Genomic DNA, 14,645 nt, shown 5'->3' with positions numbered 1-14,645 from the left:
AGATGAAGTATTATATTGTTCACAAGTCATCCACTCCAAAATGATTAATATTGCAGTTATCAGACATTTCCAAAGCCATCTTGTACCTGTAAGAATTCCACAGTATGTATTTGGGGTCAATTGTCTATGTTAAGACTTGATTGGAATTTGACTTTTTTGTCATTGCACTGTATAGGAGATTCCAAAGAAATAGGGACTATGTTGATTTTTATCACTGCATTAGGATTATATAGTGATTTACTGGAGTCATTTCACAATTGTCACATTTAATTCATCTGATCACCCAGGAAAGTAGGCAGGGCATGGATTATGAGACACAAATACAAATGAGGAAACCAAAGTTCATTGAAACTTCTCCCTCAAAAGAATTTTTCTTTTTTTTTTTTTTTTGAGATGGAGTTTCACTCTTGTTGCCCAGGCTGGAGTGCATTGGTGTGATCTCGGCTCATGGCAAGCTCCGCCTCCCGGGTTCAAGCGATTCTCCTGCCTCAGCCTCCTGAGTAGCTGGGATTACAGGCATGCGCCACCACGCCTGGCTAATTTTGTATTTTTAGTAGAGATGAGGTTTCTCCATGTTGGTCAGGCTGGTCTCAAACTCCCGACCTCACGTGAGCCTCCCGCCTTGGCCTCCCAAAGTGCTGGGATTACAGGCAGGAGCCACCATGCCCAGCTATGAGTACGTATTTTTAAAGAAAAATTCTTGGCTGGGCACAGTGGCTCACACCTGTAATCCGAGTACTCTGGGAGGCCGAGGCGGGCAGATCACCTGAGGTCGGGAGTTTGAGACCAGCCTGACCAACATGGAGAAACCCCATCTCTACTAAAAATACAAAATTAGCTGGGCGTGATGGCTCATGCCTGTAATCCCAGCTACTCGGGAGGCTGAGGCAGGAGAATCGCTTGAACCCGGGAGGCGGAGGTTGCCGTGAGCCGAGGTCACACCAATGTACTCCAGCCTGGGCAACAAGAGTGAAAGTCCATCCCAAAAAAAAAAAAAAAAAAAAGAAAAAGAAAAAGAAAAAAAAAGTACTCGTATGTTACTTCTAAGCTAGGTAGTCATCTGAAGCATACAAAACAATGCTGGGAATACAATAAATGTTGACTGAATGAACAGTACCTCAGTTATTGGAGAGGTATTATATAAGGCTGTCTCAACTATCAAAGTATTTCAGCCAACAATCTGAAACTCATCCACCAGCCATATGCCTGAAGCTACTTCTCCTGTCATCAGCACGTTTCCAATAATAAAATGGACTAGGGAAAGAAACATCTCATTTGTACTTTCATACAACATGCAGATTAGCACAGTGGTTTGAGTGTGGATCTAACCTTTGTCTGGGTTCAAAGTCCAGATCCAGCAATAACTAGCCATGAACTTGGGGCAATCACTTAATGTCCCCATGCCTGGGTATTTCTGTAGAGTGATTTTCTTTTGGTTATGGATCACATTTTCCTGTTTCCTTGCATGTCTAGTGTTTTTTTATTGGATTTAGGGACAATGTAAAGTTTACATTGTTGATGACTTGATCTCATATTCCTTTAAAGAATGTTATACTTGTTTTGGCAGGCAAATGTGAATTAGTTTGGCCATTTCAAGGTTTGGTTTTAAGCTCCTTTAGGATTGGTCTTGGGTAGGGCTTATTCTTAGGCCAGTTAGCTCCTCTTCTAAGGTCTCTGGGGGTGTCCACTCGACTATATTGAGTTTATCCAACCCACAGCCTGTGGGCTGCATGCAGCCCAGGATGGCTTTTAAAAAATTTATTTATTTATTTATTTATTTATTTTTGAGACAGAGTCTTGTTCTGTCACCCAGGCTGGAGTGCAGTGGTTCGATCTTGGCTCAGTGCAATCTCCACCTCCTGGGTTCAAGCGATTCTCCTGCCTCAGCCTCCAGAGTAGCTGGGATTACAGGTGTGCGCCACCATGCCTGGCGAATTTTTGTAATTTTTGGTAGAGATGGGGTTTCATCGTGTTGGCCAGGCTGGTCTTGAACTCATGGCCTCAAGAGATCTGCCCACCTTGGCCTCCCAAAGTGTTGGGATTACAGGTGTGAGCCACTGCACCTGGCCCTAGGATGGTTTTGAATGTGGCCCAATACAAATTTGTAAACTTTCTTAAAACATTATGAGTATTTTTGTGATTTTATTTATTTTTTAGCTCATCAGCTATCAATCGTGTTAGCTTATGTTATGTGTGGCCCAAGACAATTCTTCTTCCAGTGTGGCCCAGGGAAGCTAAAAGATTGGACACCCCTGTCCTGTATATTCAGTTCTCTTCACTCTGGCTGAAGGGAACTCAAATGATTCCTGACCCGTTGTAATCTCTGGGAATCATTTGCATTACAGTTTCCTGGTACTTATTTTTCCTCAGGAATTGTGATTGGCCAGCCTCTTGGGGGTTCATACTGCATGAGCACAAATTGATATGCAGCCAAAGACTCAATGGCCCCTTAACAGGTTTCTAGAGCTTTTCTCTGTGTAGCTCCCTCCTTCCAGTTACTCTGCTTCACAAATTCCAGTCACCTTGATCTCTGGGAATGATGATCTGCGTCTTCAGTTCTAGGAGGTTCCCAGATTCTCATTTGGGTTCCCACTTCCTCTGGAGTTGACTGGGAATTGCTTTTAGGGATAAAGTCCAGGAAATGGTAAGACTCCACTTGTTTCTTTCTCTTTTGCAAAGAATCACTGTACTGTGATGTGTTTTTCAATATCTGAAATGTCGTTGCCTGTACTTTGTGCAGTTTTCTATTTGCTAATGGTAGGAGGATATATTCAAACCATCCTACTCTCTCATGCCTGAAGTCAGAAGTCTCTCCAGTGACATTTTGCACTTCTCTGTAATCACAGATAAATTGGTCTTTAAACTCTCTCTCTCTCTCTCTTCTTTCTTCACTCGGAAAATAACCTGGGAGACCATTTCCTTGAGTAGACTGTAAAATATGAAGCTCCGCCATCACATAATGTGTATATGACATCCATTTCATAAGTTGACATCTGTGTGGGAGTCTGAAAAAGTCTTAGAGCTACCAAAGCATTACCTATGGTGTGCAAGAATGGATATATTAAAGACTTAATGCAAATTGGTTATACAAACTACATTGTTCTTCTAAACATCGTACAGAATATTAAGTAAATCCAGACATGATAATCCATAAATTAATATGGATTACTATGATTTTCCTTCCCTTCATGTATGGCCCCTCTAAACTTTGGCTTTTTAACCATAAAGCCCTAAAAGAAGTCAACCAAATTACTTTTCTATATTTCGAGGTAAAATACTGTGTAGTTAGGAGAAATGAGTTGGGAAGGTGCGGTTTATTGCTGATTTTGCTTAATTTCACTCAGCTGTTGGGGATGGGCGTGCAAAGCAGTTCAAATGGCTCCTGCAAGTCTCCCAATTTTTCTTTCTTTTCCTTTTTACTAAGGTTAAGGAGAACAGAAAGGGATAGAGCTTTAGTGGCCACTAAAGGTTTTTAAACAGGGGCGTGACTTGATCAAAATCGTTGTTTTGGGCAATACTGACCTGAGAGTTAAGAGATTGGAGAGAAAAATCGCTGAAGTGCAAAAATGGCTTTAAGGCGACTATCTAGGTAAGGCCACTGACTTCAGCTGAGTGTCAGAGGGCGGCAGGCTTTTCCCTCAAAAACCCACGGGGGACACTATGTCTTAAAGGGTCATGACATGGAACTTTTAGTGTAGCGTATGTGAAGGGTTGGGGATGGACATGGGGTACTCAATTATATGTTTACATTATGGCGCAATGGAGAAGATTCGAGGGAAATATAAATACTCGGGGACGCAACAGCAAGCAGTCGGAAGCCATCTGCCCCAACTTGCGGTCTTCACAGCCTCCGTCCCAGGAGAAAGTCCCGCGCCTTCGTCAGTCTTGGTTATGCAAATAAGCGAGGACCTGGCGGGCGCCCTTTCCTAGGCTCCGCCCCTCTGGTCGCGCGCCTGCGCACTCACGTCCCGCCAGGCCCGCCCCCTCACTTCCCCCGCCCGCGTGGTCGTCGCCACCGCAGCCGCCCGAGAGGAGCTGGGGGAGGACGGTGGCCCGCGAGGCTCGTCGCAGACAACGCGGCGGCGATGTCCGCGAGCCAGGCTAGTGCCGCGGCGGCAGCGGCGGGGCCTTGCGCGCGGCAGGGCGGCCTGGGCTTCGGCTTCCCTCCGGTTCCCTGGAAGCGGGCCCGCGACCAGCGTGGGAGCAGCAGCAGAGGCGGAGGCTCCAGCGCGTCTCTCTCCTCCCCCTCAGCCTGAGCCAGGGGAAGCCAGGCGGCCCGGGTGTCTGGAGGTGGGGGGGGGGTCCGCTGCCCGAGAATGGGAATTCTCTTCACCAGAATATGGAGACTGTTCAATCACCAGGGTGAGGAGCTCGGTCCGCGGGCGTATGGGCGGGGGAGAGGGTCAGCTCGGGCCGGCTAGGTGGGGGTCTCCGAACACTTCCGGAATGTGGGCGGCTCGGTTGGGCGCCGGCTCAGCGCGGGGTGCAGGCTGCGCGGATACGGGCCCGGGACTGTTCGGCCCCGGCTCCCGAGCTTGGGGATGGTTCCTGACTCGCAGCCCTTTGTCTTAGGAGACCTTCCTAAGAAGTCTTTTCCGTAATACACCCATTGCTCCGATTTCGAATGACAGTGGAAGAGGTTTCTTGCCTAGATCCGACGTCCCTGAGTAGCACGGCCTGGCCTGTCTTTCAGACCTTTATTTGCTCACCAGTTGTGTTTGGACACCAGATAGAAATGCTGGGGTCTTCTGGAATGAAGGTTATAGATTGCGGCCCTAACCGCACCACTGAGCGACCGAGGGTTGCAGAATGCGGAAAACGGGAGGAATCGCTCGACTTGTCCATTACACCTCTGGTTTATGAGCCTGCCCTCCACTGCCACCCGTCTTTGTGTGTGTTGGGGGTGGGGGGGTTCTTCTGCCTCCTGAATAGAGATGGACTTCTCTCCATTTGTTTTACTTATTATATCTGTGTTTAAGGTTAAGCTTAAGGTCATTTTTCTACTCGTGTGGGTTATTAGACACAGTTTTTGTTTTGCTGGGTTAAAAATGTTAAAGTGTTTAACTGAAAGTTTTAAAAACATACCATATGAAACATTTGTTAACCATAGGTAACTAGCAAGTTACTAAGTGTAAAGTGTTATATAGGGATGCTTAAGTTTAGCTAACCTCAGACATGGCCATGCAATACCTATCAGGCTTGTTAAAATTTGTTACAAAATGACTAAAACTGGGGAAAGAGAATACAATTTTAACCCAAAGACTGGATACTTATTAAGATATAGTGGTGTACTTTTGTTTCTTTTTAACTCAAGTTGGGTGGTTCATCATTCCGCTGTCAGTAACTTAGTTTGTGTTTTTCTCCTGTGTAAGCTGGTGGTGGTGTCACGTCCCAGTTTTCCGATAAAGATTTACGTGAATGGTGGCATCTATTATGTACACCTACTACTACCACCTCCTTCTTCATGATCTAGCTGCTCTTTTAAGAAGCTTAGGGGAAGCAAGCAGAACTAGAACTTGTGATCCCTAATGTATATTTTGCGCGCGCGCGCGCACACACACACTCACATATATATGTAGGTCACGTGATACCAAAAGAAAGGATAGTATCAAGCAATTTTTCTGATAAGAGGATTTTTTCATAAAGTAGAGAAAATCAGTTCTAATCAGCACTGTCTCTGACTGGACTGGCTGTTTGTGTTGGGAGCAAGAGAGTGGGAACCAGTCACTTGAACTCTCTGGTTTTCTGGTCTAGGTTTTCTCACCTAGAACACCAGGGATCTGTGGAGCCTACAAATCTTGTAAACTTTATTTCTACATTGCAAATATTAAAACGTGCATTGCTGTAAGACTGGTGGTACTTATAGTAGATAAGATCTAGTTTTAACATCCATCATTTTGTATTATTTTTAGCAAAGCTAGTGTTTCATCTGCTGTGGGGTTTAGAAAGACTGTTAATTGAGCTCTAGTGCTGCCAGAAAAATAGTTATCACCACTTTCTATTTTGAGTCAATGATAAAATTATTTGTTTCTGTAAGTTAAGAATAAATGAGAACTTTGCCAACAGCTCCTTGGAGTAGTAAATAATAAGGGTGTGTGCTCTGGTATCACTACAAATTGCCAATAGTAGTGTTTTTATAACCTGTATTTTGTGGTAATTTTTGACGGGACATTTATGGCAGTTTGGCGGAAATTAATAGAGGAATTAATGAAGTTCTAGAAAATTAGATATGAATATTGTGAAAGTGTGAATAAATTATTTCTCTTCTGCTAAACAGTGTGGCTGTCTTATCAATAGGGTCACTTTTCAGAATATCCACCACTTAATCTAATGCCAGATATTTGTTGGGTTTTGTTTTTGTTTATTTGAGACGGAGTCTTGCTCTGTCACCAGGCTGGAGTGCAGTGGTGTGATCTTGGCCCACTGCAACCTTTGCCTCCCAGGTTCAAGCGATTCTCCTACTTCAGCCTCCCGAGTGGCTGGACTACAGGTGCGTGCCACCACACCCAGCTAATTTTTGTATTTTTAGTAGAGATGGGGTTTCACCATGTTGGCCAGGATGGTCACCATCTCTTGACTTCGTGATCCGCCCGCCTCGGCCTCCCAAAGTGCTGGGATAACAGGCCTGAGCCACGGTGCCCAGCAGGGTTTTTTTTTGTTTTTTTTTTTTTTTTCTGTATAGGACATATATAAGTTAGTATGTCTTGGATGCTCTTGTTTTACCTTCAGTGGATTCAGAATGCAATCTTATATTCTTTTCATAGAAACTCTTGGAAAGTATGTTTCGGGAGATTACAGAATTTGCCATCTGATGAAACTTAAGCTATGCAGTATCTCCTGTTTCTGAAACCCCTTGAGAACAGCTTTTTCAGTTAAAGCTCAGATTGAGTGCACAGTGAAAACTATTTGTATACTGCTCGAACTGGAAAAACTGGAGGTCACATTTAGTTGATACTGAGATTCAGTAGAGTACAAACTTTATCCTAGATGCTGTCATTTAAATCATTTTATTTTATTTTATTTTATGTTTTAACAATCTTTTGAAGTAGTTATTTCCCCTGAAAAGGGAAAACTGAGGCTTAAGTGGAATGATTTTTTTTCACCAGGCCATGCAACTGGTATATGCCAGAGCCAGGCAAGTTAAAACCCTGAAGGAATCTCTTAAAGAAGAGATTGACATCATTTTTTCCTCCCTCCTCCTACCCCCATTAACTTTTTCAGTTGCTAAACTCTAAGTTGTCTTTAGAACTTCGAAAAGTTGTCATTAGTAACTTTTTTTTATAGAAGAGCTTCTGATCAGTGGTTTACTTGTTTTCAATAAACAAATATTTTAACACCTGTTTAGTCCAGGAACTGTTCTACGTGGTGGGATAAGGGAACAAAACAGACAAATTCCACTGCCTTTATGGAACTTTCATGTAGTGTTGGGAGACAGGAAATTAACTCACTTTGTTTCTACAAGTAAAATAATAGTGGTTAACACTTGTGCAAGGTTCACACAGGTTGTTTGGTTTAATATTCACTTAGTTGATTTACTCTTTACAACAACCCTATAAGGTAGATATTATTCACCTTATTTTACAGGGGTACGGAAACAGGTAACTTGCTTAAAGCACTATGGGTAAAAGTGATAGACCTGGATTGTAACCACGATTATGTAGTGCCAGAGTTATTTCTCCTACACACACACACACACATGCACACACAGCTGGATTTTAACAAGATTATCTAGTGCCAGAGTTAGTTCTACACACACACACACACGCACATTTGCACACAACTTCATGTAAGAAGGACTTTATATAAGAAGGACTCAGATAAAAAGAACTGACTCTGATGTGAACTATAAAAGAAGTTGTGGAATTTCCTCATTAATAGCCTTGTATTGCTGTCTTGATTGGTTGCTAGAAAAGGAATTATAAGTATGAATAGGTGCAGGAGAAGCTGCCTGTGCTTCAGGAACCTGATGCTGAGGAAGCCACCTCTGTTTCTGGCTTATTATTATTATTATTATTATTATTATTATTATTAGGGAGTTTAAATGTGTAGAGAAGAGTACATATGGAAGCTGAGTAGCCAAGGGGTAGACTGTGCCTCTTAGCTTCTAATACAGATGCTCCTCAATTTGTGATAGGATTACATCCTGGTAAACCCACTGTAAATTGAAAATACAGTAAGTAAAAAATGAGTTTAATATGCCAGACTTACTGAAAATCATGGCTTTAGCCTAGCTTGCTTTATACGTGCTCAGAACATCTATGTTAGTTTATGGCTTGGCAAAATCTAACCCAAAGCCTATTTTATAATAAAGGTTGAATATCTCGTGTGATTTATTGAATACTGTACTGAAAGTGAAAAACAGAATCTTTGCATGGGTACTTGAAGTATGGTTTCTACTGAATGTGATTGCTTTCACAACATCACGAGTCAGAGACCATTTGTAAACCCTTTTTGCATGCTCTGTGGAAGTGGAGCTGGGTCCTTTAAACATTTTTCTTTTGCCACTGGGCAAAATGTTAAGTTTTGTCAGTAGGCTGCACTGGAGGGGCATTGTAGGAGGAAAGGGTGTTTGTACTTAGTTATAGTGTGCTTTCTTGACGGGCTCTGCTTGTAGCATGAACACCTTCTCCAAGGCCTGGCTCTTGTACTGCATAGTGGTCAGCAGCAGCCAACAGCTTCCCCTAGTACCCATCTTAGTTGGTTTCATAATGGAAGGTCTCCAGTGAAATACCTCTCAATAAACAGTTTTCCTCAGCACCAAAGAGGGAGGATTTTTGGGCAGGTCCCGCTGGCACCTCACCACAGCTACTTCTCTGCCATTCAGTGAGCCACTATCTGTGCCCTCCAACGAGGTCTGCATCTAAGTCTGGAAGGAGTGGGAGGACCTTTATCTCAACCCTAGGGATAGTGAGTGCTTCTTATATTTGTCCTTCCCATAATCTTTTAGCCAATCTCTCATTACTCCAGTCCCCTGTAATATTTTTTCGATGTTGAACTTTCCAAGTTCAAATTATTGTGTGATTTCTGCCTCCTGATTGAATCTCTAATTTTGCCATGTATAATCATTGCTTTTTTTTTTTTTTTAGCAACCTCATAGTGTAAAAGAAAATTTGGTTATTCCCCTGAAACTTCATTTGCCATTACTGTAATAGCAAGTTTATTTTCAAACTTTTCTTTTTATTGTTAAGACTTTTAAATTTTAAAAATTGAACTTTTAATACAAAACGACTTAAGCAGATATCTCTCTCCTAACCTTTATATTTTCCAGATCTGATTTATTTATTCACAAAAAATATTAAGCTCATGCTTTATTCCAGGAGCTGTCCTATGGATTGAGAGAACTATAGTGAACATGACAAATGGAATTTTTTGCTCTGAGAGACATAGAATTGATAGGGCTTAGTGATAGTTCAGATATGAGGTAAGAATGATGAATCAAGATGACTCTCCATTTATTTGCCCTGGTGTTTTTGTGTTTTCCGATGTTGTGTGATTCACAGAGATAGTAATTCTCTACAATAACATTATTATTATGCTTAATTTATTGACTGATGAGTTGGGGGGAATATGTACTAACTTTTAAAAACTGGCAATGAATGGAACTGCTAGACTGCCTGAGTGTGTCAAAAGGAAATGAAGGAAAAGGGAAACAAGAAGCAATTTTCATGACAAAACAGTAAAGTATTGATTGGTATGTTAAAGCCTAATTGATAACTCACAGTTCCATCAAAGCATTAGAACAGTGCAGTTGTTGTGGCTTATTTGAGTAAATACAGGAATGCTGTGACATAGTCTAAAAGAAAAATCATACTAAGCAGTAAACTGATGATTCGCGTGCATCGAAGAGTTGGAATGGCTGAAAGTTTTATTACATTTGTCCGCAATAACATTCTTGTAGTAGGCATATTGGGATTCTATGAAGTCTGTATTTTGAAGTGCATTATAGCACTTTTTGGCTACAAATTTACGTTTTGTATAGATGCTTTTCCATCTTGCTAATGAAAGGAACAGGCTGTGGTGATGAGAGTAAAGATGTTCAGAGGAAATTGATCTACTAGTAAAAACTTTGTGACTAATCTGACCCTATTATTGAGATGACACATTTGTCTTTGAGCCCATTGCACAGTTTGGTCTTAATTTTATAGTTCTTATTGTGACCCACATGCTATGTCTTAGATTTAGGAAGCTATTAAAAATGGTCATTGGTGGCCGGGATGCAGTGGCTCATGCCTGTAATCCCAGCACTTTGGGAGGCCAAGGCAGACAGATCACCTGAGGTCAGGAGTTCAAGACCAGCTTGGCCAACATGGCAAAACCCCTGTCTCTACTGAAAATACAAAAATTAGGCCAGGCACAGTAAACTTCTGATGATTCACGTACAGGTGGCTCACACCTGTAATCCCAGCACTTTGGGAGGCCGAGGCAGGTGGATCACGAGGTCAGGAGTTCAAGACCAGCCTGGCCAATATGGTGAAATCCCGTCTCTACTAAAAATACAAAAATTAGCTGGGCGTGGTGGTGCGCACCTGTAGTTCCAGCTACTTGGGAGGCTGAGACAGGAGAATCCCTTGAACCTGGGAGGCAGAGGTTGCAGTGAGCCAAGATCATGCCATTGCACTCCAGCCTGGGCGACGGGGCAAGACTCCATCTCTAAATAAATAAATAAATATAAATTCAAAAATTAGCTGGGCATACAGCGAGACTCTGTCTCAAAAAAAATAGCCGGGCATGGTGGCACCTGCCTGTAGTCCCAGCTGCTTGAGAGGCTGAGGCAGGAGGAGAATTGTTTGAACCTGGGAGGTGGAGGTTTCATTGAGCCAAGGTCACACCACTGCACTCTAGCCTGGGCAACAGCGAGACTGCATCTCAAAAAAGTCATTGGTGCTTTATTGTGAAAATACAAAAAAACTCAAACAGAGCTACGTCTTGGGAGGGAGCAACTAGAACTTGGTAATGAATGTAGTTTGTAGGTGTTTGGGTGGAGTAAGGAGGTAAAGATCCTCTGGATCATGGATTCTTCATTGTACTGGCCCTCCAGAGATCTCAGACTACATGTGGTTTTTTTGGATATTTTCCAGGTTCTGCTTATGTTTGATTGGAGTTTCTTTCCTCCTTTTTGTTTTTCAAGTATTTTAACCATTTGGTAAGAATATGATATGTTCAAATATATTAGTTTGGTTTCCCTTGATTGACTTTAGAAATCTGCTTAGGTCTTAAGAGTTTGGGGGCATGGTTGCATATTTATGCATTTGTAAGTATATAGGAATTCATTGAAATAGGTAGGAATGAATGAATAGGAATTCATTTTAAAATAGGTAGGCAGAAGAGTAAGATTGTAGTGTGGAGAGTGGTGTGAGCAAAGTTAAATGATTGGAAAGTTTATGACACGTTCTAGAGACTGAGTAGAGCAGCTTTTCTAAGTTTTAGTACGTAGGTCAAGAAGAGTTAGGGGAAGATTTGGGCTAAGGCTTAGCTGGCTTTGTCACACTCATCCTTTTTCATCATGTTTATCCAATGATCTTACCTGGATTTACTTATTCACTTTCAGGTGCAGCCAGAAGGTTATGGGTCTTCGAAAGCTTCAGACCTTGGCTAATTTCTCTCCTCTTGTTCATAGCCATTTTACCTTTCATCTTTCCTTCTACCCTAACAATAACCTAACCTTTCACCTACTAGGACTTCCAGACATTCCTAACCTTGTAGGGCAGGACTGGATTTCTTTCCCTGCCCAAATTCCATGGCTAGCCGCTTCATTTCTTTCTTATCACCGTCTCTGACACACTTTTCTCTATTAACATTTTCCACCATGCCAGACATGTGGATTCTGTGTTTTGTTTTGTTTGTTTTGTTTTTTTTGAGACAGGGCCTCACTCTGTTGCCCAGGCTGGATTGCAGTGACACAATCTTGGCTCACTGCAACCTCTGCCTCCCAGGTAGCTGGGACCACAAGTGTGTGCCACCACACCCAGCTAATTTTTGAATTTTTAGTAGAGACGGGGTTTCACCATGTTGGCCAAGCTTCTCATGCCTCAGCCTCCCAAGTAGCTGGGACCACAAGTGTGTGCCACCACACCCAGCTAATTTTTGAATTTTTAGTAGAGACGGGGTTTCACCATGTTGGCCAAGCTGGTCTTGGACTCCTGACCTCAAGTGATCCACCCGCCTCAGCCCCCCAAAGTGCTGGGATTACAGGCGTGAGCCACTGTGCCTGGCCCAGACATGTGGATTCCTACCCTGTATCATCTACTATACCTTCTCTCTCCAGTGTGCTTTCTTTATTTCTAGGCACTGTTAAAGAAAGATTTAAAGCAGTTTAAATCCTAATCCACCACAGGATAGGTTATCTAATTTCAGCTTATTGATACTCTAGTTCATTCCATACAGTGGTTGTAAAAGATGATGCATCTTGAAACTGTTAACCTTTTCCTTTCCTCAGTAGGCAACTAACTTGTGTTATAAGATGAAATCCTGGAATGAGTAATTTCTGCCATCTGCTTTATCTTAGACTTGTCTGTGTGTTATTGCACATGGTTTTGTTCAGAGCAATTTTACCTTGGTGATCATGTTCAGCTAGTGGCCAGGTATGATAAATAATTTTACCTCCACCTCCCAGGTTCAAGCAATTCGTCTACCTTAGCCTCCCAAGTAGCTGGGACTATAGGCTCACGCCACCATGCCAGGCTAATTTTTTTGTATTTTTAGTAGAGATGGGGTTTCACCATCTTGGCCAGGCTAGTCTTCAACTCCTGACTTTGTGATCCACCTGCCTCGGCCTCCCAAAGTGCTGGGATTACAGGTATGAGCCACCATGCCCAGCCTGAGTCTTTTTTTTTTTTTTTTTTTTTCCAGTAGTTTTTGCCTAGCTAGTTTTTCCTAACAGAACTGTTAGAAAAGCACCAGGTTTGGAATTAGGACATAATAACCAAGTCCTAGGGACATGGCTGAAGTAAGGAGACCACTTAAAAAAATACCTGTACTAAAGCCAGATGAGGTTTTACTTTAAAGCTATCATTTTAGGAGGCTATATAGTTTTTCCACTGATATGTCCTACTATTATTCAATCTATTCTTTGAAACTCAGAAGTTCTTTGGAAACAAATTTTTAAATAATTCTTCATATTTCACTTAACAACAGAAAGATAGCACTCATTTTAGATACCTTTTACCTTATGACCAAGATGATACGAGGTGGCTCATCTCCCACTTTAAAGTCAAGTTCATCTTCAGAGTTTAAAAGATTTGCCACCATTTGGTGGCAATATTCAAAATGGTGTACCTCAGGCTCTGAAAGCAATTATAAAAGAACTGTAGCAAACTATTTTGAAAAAATGGTAACATGGTTGGAATAAGTGTTTAACCTCCTTAGCTGATTAAGGAACTTGTAAGAAACTAAGAGAGTACTGTTTTTCACTTCGTTGTCTCTGTGTACATTATTTATACATATACACATTTTTTAGTCATTCTTTATTGTTATATATTATAGATTCTTGCCTGTATTTTTGTTTCCTTTTGGACTTTTCCTGCTAATTTTGTACTGTTTTTAGGTTACTGTTTCTTTCATTGGTCAGAGTAATTGTATTTTCTTCCTGAGTATTGAGAAGCTCAACTAAATTCTGGCCTGTAGCTAATACGTTGGGGGAATGGGGTGGAGGCGGGGGCGGGATATATTCCCGGAACTTAAAAATAAGTTGACATTTTGAGAATGCTGGGATTAAAAATCAGTATTCACCTGGGAAGCTAAAAACTGTTATCCAAGTCAGAGATCAGAGTATAGCCTGATAATGAATTCTAGTTGTGTTAAAAATGTTTATGAGTGCATGTATTAATAAAACTGAAGAGGAATTATGTCATCAGAAAATGAATGCTTAATTTTGGGACATAGAAAAATGGAGTTAGGCAGAATTGCCATGCTATTTAAAAACTTTCTAGGTGCAAAGGTACCTTGTCCCAAGGACTTGATTACCTGGCCCTCATGCAGGCATGGCCTTGCTCTAAAGATGAATTCAGACCAGGTACAGTGGCTTGCACCTCTAATCCTAGCACTTTTTGAGGCTGAGGCGGGAGGATTGCTTGAGCCCAGGAGTTTGAGACCGGCCTGGGCAACATAGGGACACCCCATCTCTACAAAAGAAACAAAATATCCAGGTGTGGTGGTGCACACCTGTGGTCCCAGCTACTCAGGAGGCTGAGGTGGGTGGATCGCTCGAGCCTGGGAGGTTGAGGCAACAGTGAGCCGTGATTGTGATACTGCAATCCAGCCTGGGCAGCAAGAGTGAGACCCTGTCTCAAAAAAAAAAAAAAAAAAGATTCACATCCGTCATTGCAGCCTGTAACACTCCTTGTGGTTGGGATTCCATGCTCCCCAAGTAATCATCTGATTTTAATTCAGCCACCGTGTAACATTTCCTCAGGGATAGACTTCTTACTTGTCATTCATTTTTCAACATTTGGTCTTATTTTATGTTACTCATTTGCTGTTCTTATTTATGTCTTAGTCATTTCCATGAATTGCTCTCTCTGAGTCCTGTCTATTCTAGGATAGTAGCAGAATTGTTTGTGGATCTGGGAGACTAAAGGCCACAGACGGAGTTTCGCTCTTGTTGCCCAGGCTGGAGTGTAATGGCATGATCTTGGCTCACTGCAACT

General features: G+C 42.0%; 1 protein-coding gene across 2 annotated transcripts in view; it reads left to right on the top strand.

The window, feature by feature from the left end:
• The first annotated feature begins 3,956 nt into the window (after positions 1-3,956).
• ARL5A (ADP ribosylation factor like GTPase 5A) overlaps positions 3,957-14,645 on the top strand; it is a 31,927-nt gene continuing 21,238 nt past the window's right edge. The window contains exon 1 of one of the 2 annotated variants that reach the window (XM_002812482.6): positions 3,957-4,362. In XM_002812482.6, the coding sequence (XP_002812528.1) occupies positions 4,317-4,362 (46 nt within the window). In that variant the 5' untranslated portion in view covers positions 3,957-4,316. The remainder of the gene's footprint in view (positions 4,363-14,645) is intronic. The other variant, XM_054548870.2, reaches the window with a different exon arrangement.

Source organism: Pongo abelii, chromosome 11 (assembly GCF_028885655.2).
Source record: "Pongo abelii isolate AG06213 chromosome 11, NHGRI_mPonAbe1-v2.0_pri, whole genome shotgun sequence".
NCBI lineage: Eukaryota > Metazoa > Chordata > Mammalia > Primates > Hominidae > Pongo > Pongo abelii.
Note: the sequence above shows the minus strand (reverse complement) of the source record. Positions and strands in the feature narration are given on the sequence as shown.